This window comes from Tupaia chinensis, unplaced genomic scaffold, assembly GCF_000334495.1.
Source record: "Tupaia chinensis unplaced genomic scaffold, TupChi_1.0 Scaffold000099_1, whole genome shotgun sequence".
NCBI classification, from domain to species: domain Eukaryota; kingdom Metazoa; phylum Chordata; class Mammalia; order Scandentia; family Tupaiidae; genus Tupaia; species Tupaia belangeri.
Genome location: NW_006159563.1, coordinates 5,803,017 through 5,812,195, shown reverse-complemented (window position 1 = coordinate 5,812,195; position 9,179 = coordinate 5,803,017). Strand labels below are relative to the sequence as shown.

The window sequence follows — 9,179 nt, the reverse complement described above, 5'->3', positions numbered from 1 at the left end:
GAGAGAGAGAGAGAGAGAGAGAGATTGAGATTTTATTTATTTTTTTATAATTATTTTATTTTTATTCATTCATTTATTTATTTTATTATTATTATTATTATTATTTTTTAATTTGACCAGAGAGAGACAGGTTGAGAGTGAGAGGAAGTGAGAAAGCAAGCCACCAGATTCAGGACTGGAACCCTGGTCGGCCATGTGGGAGTGTCCAGCGCCTTAATCACCACGCCACCTGCTGGTCCCAAGAGATTGAGATTTTTTTTGACGCGGTCTTGCAATACAACCTCCTGCTCCAGCCTCCTAGCCAGCAGGAGGCCAGGCTGGTGTGGGAGCCTAATTAGGCCTTCCACGTGGCCTGTCTCTTGCAGCAACCTGTGCAGCCTTACCTGGACCCACAGCTTTGTGAAAGACTTTCTTGGGAACCTGGGTTTCACTTCCCAGTCTGTAGGACAGAGATTCAGGTTTGAAGTCATGGCAGCATTAACCTGGTTTGCCTGGGCATCTCAGAAAAGGAGGCAGGGAGCTGCACGACCGTCTGGGAGCCAGCCTCTAAATCACTAGGTCAAAAGCCCACACTCTCCCTGGACACCATTTCTTCAGACTCCGTCTCCTGATAGCTCAGCTGTGATTTGCCGAGCAGTCGTTCCTGCATTAGTAACCTAGAAAAGGAGACTACTCATTTTGTAAGTGCTATTTTAAAAACAGGCTTCGCTTTCTGCTAGAAAGTTTCGACTGTACTTTGACTTCACTCTAAGCCAGTGGTTAATAGCTCAGGGTATAATTTTAAAAGTTGGACTTTCGCTTTATCTTATTACCAAATCTCCAGAGAAAGGTTTTCTCTAGCATACGCTTTAATTTTTTTTTAAAAAAATTCATGATAGAGTATTTATGTGCACGCCTGAGAGAAAGAGAGAGGCATCTTCTCTAAGGTCTGGTCACCCTGTAATCCCCGTCCTCCAGGCCAGCCCTTCAGCTGGGCATTTGCACGCGTGCCAGGTGTGCTTCAAGCTGCTCAGGCCGGGAATTGGAACTGAGGTCGTCATGTGGGATCTGGCTTTTCTTGAGCGGCTTATTACCACTGCACTATACAGCTGCTCTCCCACCCCAGGATACATTTGTAACAGTCCTACATTCAGATTTCCCAGGTTCAATGAGATCCATTCCTTCCTTTTTACTCAGTGAACTTAAGAGCAACCTGGCCCCACCCTCTTCCTAGTAGATGCTCATTCTTTGTTAAATCAAATATTGACATTTTTACCAATATAAATAATCCTCATTTAGTTTTAGCCTTTCTCATTCCTCTCTTGGATTAGAGATGTCTCTAAGGGACTTACAGAAGATAATGTTATACGTGGCCTTTGAAGGAGGCAACATAATTAAAATTGGTGAATGTGTTGTGTTTATAAACAATAAACAAGAAAATCTTCTAAACTCTCCAGATGGTCCCACAAACCTCTTCTCTTAAACCTCCCTTCCAGCTAAGTTGCTTTTATAACTAAGCTACCCAATAGAGTGAAAGCTCTTCTTATAACCATATTTATGCCTGAATTTTTAACAGAATTCAACCTTAATTAAAATGATAGCCCCACCTCCAGCGCTGCCTAGCTCCCAACCGGACCTTACTTTCCCAGGAGCTCATCAGCGCTGGACAGGCCATTCGTGAATGGCAGAGATGGCTAATAACAGAAATCAGGTAAATTGGGGGCAAACTTGAAATTGGAGGAGCAACGTACATTAAGAAGGAGACTGCGTCAGAGATACAGAATAGGACCAGGAAGGGAGGACGGTGGGGGGAGTAGGAACAGTTTAAACAGAAGAGCAAACTCAGCCCACCGGGAGAAGGAAGCAGAGGTCGGACACCCCCAAATGTTGGACCAAATGGGTTTCATGAACAACTACACGATGTGGTGAAAAGGGAATTCCATGGAAAGGTTATCTGACCATCCCAGTTGTTACTGACTATAAACAGAACAAAATGGTACATTCGAAAGTGAGAAAAGGTAACTGAAGTCCTTCTGAAGAGCCACATGGTTTCCACTTTCAATTTAATTTCTGAAGTATATCCTCTGTTGTCACAGATGTTTACATTTGGAAGTTTGTTCCCTAATATGCTAATTGCTTCCTTCTGAAAGATCCCTGAGAAGCTAAAGCAGAATGCCAAGTCTTTATAAAATCCATCTTTGGTATGCACAGATATGGATATGGTGAGTGAATAAATCATTTTATCCTCTAAATCATTCCCTTCCTCATTTTCCAATGTATTTCTAGTCCCTGGGTTCATGAGGAGTCTTCAAAAAGCTCATGAAAATGCATATTATGAAAAAAATATGCATGGGTTTAATTTTTTTGTGCCAAAATACACTTATAATTTAAATTCCATTTTTCTATGGGCCTTTTGAAGTCCCCTCATATTTGCTTTAAACAAAGCATCCAGATTTTATCTTTTTGAAAATGAGCAGCATTTCATTTTCCTTCAGTTAACTGCTTTCTATTTCTTGAGTGTCAGCTCAGAAATCAAAAGTATGTCATCCCTCCCATAAATAATTAAATAGCAAAGGATTCTAAAAGAAGACAGGAACAAGGAGAGTTCGGTTGCAGAAGATGCCGTGGCCCTCAGGGGCGAGGCCCTCAGCACTCACCTTCCCGTTGTACCAGATGCTTTCATTTCCCTCCGGATCAACATCATCCGTTGCCAAGGTGAGGCAGACCAGTCTCCGTTTCAGCCCCTTGGCTTTAATCTGTTTCAGTGCTTGCTTTCCTATGAAGTCTGCTGGCTGCAGGAATCCAAGATAATGATGATGAATGAATGCTCAGACACTCTGACAAGGTTAGAGATGCAAGCATTTAAATTTGCCTTTGCTATTTTCTCGCCAATTACACATTAAATAAAAATACAGATTGGATCAAACGTCTAGACAAATATTTCTTGTCCTCAAATGACAGTATCAACCACCTACGTCTTCAGAATTTATTAGACTTAAGGGTAATAACTTGTGATGACAATTTGACCAGAACCACCTAGGCAGAAAAACATAAGGCATTATATTGCGATGGTGGATTATGAAAGTGACCCTTGGATCTAATGAATCTGGACAGTGGGATGGGCTGTCAGAGAACAACACAGACTCAATTTCTACCTGTAGGAAGACTGTTACAGGAAGGATGTTTTTTTTTTCAATGTGATGCTAAAATGCCCCCAAAATGCTATGTATTTTTCCTTCTTTTTCAGATCCATGGTCCCTGGAATGAATGAACCTACTGGAGAGCATTCATTAGTTTACTCGGGAGTGACTGAGCCTCTACCGTGTGTGAGGCTGCATGCCCGGCTCTGCAGGGTTACAAAATGAGTCAAACAATGACATTTTGATCAAAGAACTTATTTTCCAATATTGCACATTTCATCTGTTCCTCCCTTCTTCCCTGCAACATGTGACAGATGACATTCCCACTCCTAATACACTTGCACGGTACACCCAGGTTAGTCCAGTGTGATGTGAGTGGAAGTGACCTTGTTGTAGGGATAACCTTGAATCGAGTCTTCTGTGTTAAAAAAAAAAAAAAAGGAGTTGGGCAAACTTGAAGACTTTCCCCTTTAGTAACAATATACCTTACAACCAAGTAGGACACGCAGGTGAGCAGTGAGACACTTGGAATGTCAGGGGACACTTGGAGTGATCAACCAGTCAGAGGCTCAGCACGAGGACATGCTCACAGGCAAGGCAGACATCAGGTGGGACATTAGGGTAAGGCTTGCACATGCCATGCACAGATAAGCATCTCTTTTGTTTAAAAAAGAATAGCATTATTTATTTAATTTTATTTATTATCATGTTTAAAATTCACTATAGGACACATGTGCTCATCAGAGAGGGAGAGAGACAGAGACAGAGAGAGAGAGGGAAAGTGAGAAAGCAAGCTACAAGGTCTGGGACTTGAACCATGGTCAGCCATGTGGGAGGCCAGCACCTTAACCACTATACCACCTGCTGGCCCCCAGACAAGTATCTCTTAAGCTTATGGGAGAGAAAGGGAATTTGTGATACGCAAGTCACATTTCGGATGCATGAGGTTTAGTTAGAAATTACAATGGAGAAAACGGACTTTTGAAACAGTCTTCCCATGTTAGAGTGCTAAAATAGAATTAAAGCCTGATTTATTTTGGTACAAAAACAAGTTGAAGTTCATGTATAGTTTTTTGTAATATGCTGTTTCCATGAACTTTTGTAGCCCTCTTGTCCGTGGTTTTGCTTTTCGTTGTATCAGTTACCCATGATCGACCAGAGTCTGAAAATGGGTGAGTACAGCACAATGAGATATTTTGAGAGAGAGAACCATATTCACATACCTCGTGTTTCATTATATTATTATAAATGATCTATTACTAGTTATTATCAGTGTCTTACTATGCCTAATTTACAAATTGAACTTTCTTGTCATAGATATAGACATGGTTTGGTACTGTCCATGGTCTCAGGCAACTACACGGATCGGATCGCAGAACAAGTCCCCTGCAGAGTATGGGGAGCTACTGTGTAGACTGCTCACTGAGAGAAAAGAAACCACCACAACCTTTCATTTCCTCATTGACCATAAGAGGAAAGGAAAATAATATTCCATGCCAAGGGTGCCCTCCACCACCCACACTTAGGATATATATGTATCTTTCTATGCGTAAGACATTTAGAACTGAGTACAGTAAGTCCCATCATCTCCCAGAGAATCAACAGGAGGGGTCCTCACACCCCAGTGCCTGAGACCCCCACAGTTCTCTCCTTCACTGATTCAGAACTTCTAGGATGATCCCACAATGAATTAGAGCTTCTGTGGATTTCACAACTTTAAACTGCTGACCTGCTCAGGAAACTAAAAAATGTCTCCATTAGCCAAAGTTAAAACACTGTCACAACCAAAGTCCAATTCCTCTCCTTCCCCACTGTGACCCACATAGAATCAACTAGAACGCTTTATTATGAAGCCAAATGACAAAAATGTACAGAACAAAACCCATGTTTTATTATAATTGTTATTTTTAGAGAGATTTTTGTGATAGGGCACTTGTGCTTGTTGAAGAGACAGAGACAGAGAGCAAGAAATCACCCTCCAGGGAGAGATGGCCATGCTGCAATCCCTTCTCCCTCCTTTCTCTCTTGGGATTTTGGGCACACCTGCACATGTGCCCAACATTGAGTTTTAAGTCACCAGGTCTGGGACTCGAACCGTGGCCAACTACATGGGAGTCCAGCGACATAACCATTATGCTGCCTGCTGATCCTAGAACGTATGGTATTTAATATAGGACAAATGGGGCAGGGAGACACAGGGAGAGCTTGAGTCACTTGAATTCATACACAGGGTAAATTCATAACAAAAATATAACAAACCAAAGTTCACTACAGTTAAAACAAACACAGGGACTTCAAGAACTTGGTGAAAAATGTGTATTATGAAAAAGCTATGGGGACTAGCAGTTAGCATAATGGCTATGTCGCTGAACTCCCATGTAGCCAACTGCGGTTCGAGTCTTGGATCCGGTGGCTTAAGCCCACGCCAGGTGCGTGTGCGTGAGTGCCCAAGATCCCGAGAGGAGAATGGAGAAGGGATTGTGGCATGGCCATCCTCCCTGGGGGGTGATTTCTCGCTTTCTATCTCTCTGTCTCTCTCTGTCTGGCTGGCAAGCACACACGCCCTATAGCAAAAACCTCTCCAAAAAAAAAAAAAAACTATGTATGGATTTCAATTTTTTGGTGCCAAAATAAATTTACACTTTAAGTCCATTTTTCTATGAACTTTCTGAACTCTCTTCATATATCTAAATATGGAAACAACTCTCTAGCAACAACAAACATTTTTTGGTTCCATTCTCTTTAATAAAATGTGTGTGCACACAAGAAGTGGGTGGGCAGAGCAAAGCACCCTCGAGGGTGTCTTACCATGATCCCCTCTCCCTAGCCCTCCAGCACCTCAGGATCTTAGCGCCCAAGTACACACCCAAAGTGATTCTCAGGCCAACCTGGATCTGAACCATGGCTGCCATATGGCTTCTAGCATTGAAGGGCACTACTTACTGCTGCAATGGTGGCTGGAACTTATTATTATTTCTTAATAAGTTTATTTATTTATCTCTTCCATGAGAAAGAGAGAGAGAGGCACACCCAATGGGGTCTTTATGCCACAGTCCAATCAAAGTCTCTTGGCCTGGATTGGGCACACATGCTGGCCTCAGTGTGTCTAAGGAGGTCCCAGGATGTGAACCCAAGACCTTCCCCATGTGAGTCTGGCTGTGTCACCACCACACTACCACCTGCCTCTTTTCCTCTCTTTTTTAAAGGAGACTTGCTATCACAGATAAATGATGACAAGGGGTATTGTTACTATTTTTTACTTGTCTACGTACAGTCAGTAACTACAGAGATAGAAAGTGGCATCGTGTGGAGAAGTACAACAAACAACACTGGACACCCGATGCGCTACGCAGTGTGATGTATGCAGCGTCAGGAGAGCCCTGATGCTCTCCTCACTTCCTGCCGTAGGATCTGAATCTTTGCCTTTAGAGATTCATTTACATCTTGAAGGTTTTTGTTCTTCCTGAATCTATTAAAGAAGTTTCTTGCAATGAGTTATTCTACTGCTATTAAGCTCCTGCTCTTTATCAGATAGGATGCTAGGCACCAAGTATTCAGAGCTTGCTAGAACATGATCCTGTAGTTTCAGGAGGCTCCTTGGGAAATTCGACCCCCTTCCCTCCACACTGCACCATGCCCCATCCTTAAATGATTGTATCACCTTCATGTTTGAACATGTCAGAGAGAAAAAAGAACAATTGCAGATTACTGGAAACACAGTGTTGGGTTATTGGAAACCTCATGACATACTCTTTCTACACAAAAATGCATCGTGACCTTTTGACAACCCAACAGAAAACAACGCGCAATAACTTACCAATCTGTGATGCCAATTTTGAAACATGACTCATGGTTGGTTCTCCTAGTTCTCTGAGAGTATAAAAATGATGTTGTTTCATGCATTTAAATAAGAGTCTAATGTGCAGAGGCAGAAATGTGAACAGATGCTATGCTAGAGGTACATCTGTGGGGCCCAAGGAAGGAATGACCAGTTCCACCTGGAATGGCAGCATGGCGCAGGGGCAGCATTCTGTCAGCTAGTCTCACAGAGGAGGTGCTTGGGCTGAGCGTAGTGTTTTCCAAAAGGCTCGTACTTCCATTATAGTTTGACCTTCAGAACAACCCGCAGATGGGTTGAAAGAAATGAGTTAACCCAGCCAAAGACAGGCCATCAACCAACTGGTAAGAATCAAGATCTCTTTTATCTGTTGACGAGGATGTGTATAATAGTCTCGACTGGGCTGGACTGAGGTGTAAATCATGCTGGGTAAAGTGTCTTCACAATCTAAATGATGTATAGCGATTTAATGTATGAATAATAATTTAAAATAGTAATTAAAAAATGACAACCCCCCAGCCAAAAAAAGAATCAAGATCTCAGGGTCCCAACCAGTCCTTTCCTCTACTGTGACCGACCTCCACTGAGCCCTGCAGTCAGTGCCAGCCACGTCTCTCTGCAGGGGCTGTGGAGGAAACTGGCCCTAACCAGAGCTTTCATAAATGGACACGGGGTGCCAGAGGAGAGCTACCAGCGCCATGCCAGGAGAGGGATGACATGTGCTGGAAGGGGAGCTTAACTCTACCTTGGCCAAATTCTTGATTTTACCAAAGGCTAAGTAGGGATCAGGGATTAGCGAATTGTGAAAGAAAGAAGGGGTGGAGGAATGGGGGACAGAAATGGACTTTTTTTTTTTTTTGAGAGAGGTTTTTACTATAGGGCACATGCACTCGCCAGATATATATATATATATATATATATATATATATATATATATATATATATATATATATATATATATATATATATATATATATATATATATATATATATATATATATATATATATATATATATATATATACACATATATATATACACACATATATATACAGATGACATATACATATATATATGTATATATATACACATATATATATATATATCTCAATAAGTAACATTTACATTTTATTAGACGTTTGCTATGTCTCAGACCCAGACCCCATGCTGAGGGCTTTACATTCGTAGAAAATGCCATCCCCAATTTATGGAAGAGTAAACTGAGGCTCAGTCACATGGCCTCATAAAGCAGCACCTTTTAGATTTTACCTGTTTTTTGTTTTGTTTTGTTTTTAGGTTTTTGCTACAGGACACATATGCTCACCATAGACAGATGGAAAATGAGAAAACATCCTTTAGGGGGCATGGCCTCACCACAATCCTTCTCCATTCTTCTCTCAGAATTTTAGGCATGCACGCACATGTGCCTGGCATGATTTTTAAGGTGCCAGGTTTGGGACTTGAACCATAGTTCACCATATGGGAATCCAGTGGCTTAACCACCAGGCCACCTGCTGGCCCCTTCCATGTGCTGTTTTAAATGCCTGGAGTTGACGACTGGAAAGCATGACTGATCTAAATATTCTAAAAGAAGAATGTTCTTTTCAATTTCCTCTGCGGGGTCCAGGGTGCCTGCATCTATTCTGAATGACATTCATTACACAATAATCTTTTTTTCACTATATGAAAATATTTGAAAACACCCTGAAGGTTAATATTAATGAAGTCTGACATCTATCTATATGTTAGAAATCTTGTCAGCACTATTGTCCTCAGTCAGCCATAAGTGAGAATAATACACTACCAAACAACAATAATGATCTCCTCATGCAAAAAACTTTACAGCGTGGATAGGGGACGTGCCTGCTCCTGACACAACTTCCCAAACTAACGCGGCCCCTGACTTGGGGAGATTTAACGTGGAGCGATGGCCTTTCATTCTCATTTCGCTTGGATTTCCTCCCAAGATTGTAGACTTTGCCCTACTGTATAGTTATAATGTGTGTGAAGGTTACTGCTGTAATTAAAATTGTTACTTTCAGGATGACCTAAGAACGGACATATATTTCTTTAATGAGTCATTGTCAAACTGACTACATAAATAGCAGTTAATGTCTTTGAGAAATGTATAGATTTCTGGGACGCTGAGACTTGAGCCTAAAAATAGTCTTGGCTTATGTATTTTATATATATATATATATTAATTTGCTTTTTTTTTTTTT

The 9,179-nt window shown here is 41.4% G+C and overlaps 1 protein-coding gene across 2 annotated transcripts in view; it reads right to left on the bottom strand.

The window, feature by feature from the left end:
* The window catches only part of DMGDH (dimethylglycine dehydrogenase), a 67,919-nt gene that overhangs the window by 9,303 nt on the left and 49,437 nt on the right, over positions 1-9,179 (bottom strand). The window contains exon 15 of one of the 2 annotated variants that reach the window (XM_006143524.3): positions 2,637-2,771. In XM_006143524.3, coding sequence (XP_006143586.1) covers positions 2,637-2,771 — 135 coding nt within the window. Of the gene's footprint in view, positions 1-2,543; positions 2,772-9,179 lie in introns of those variants that run through there. The other variant, XM_027769957.1, reaches the window with a different exon arrangement.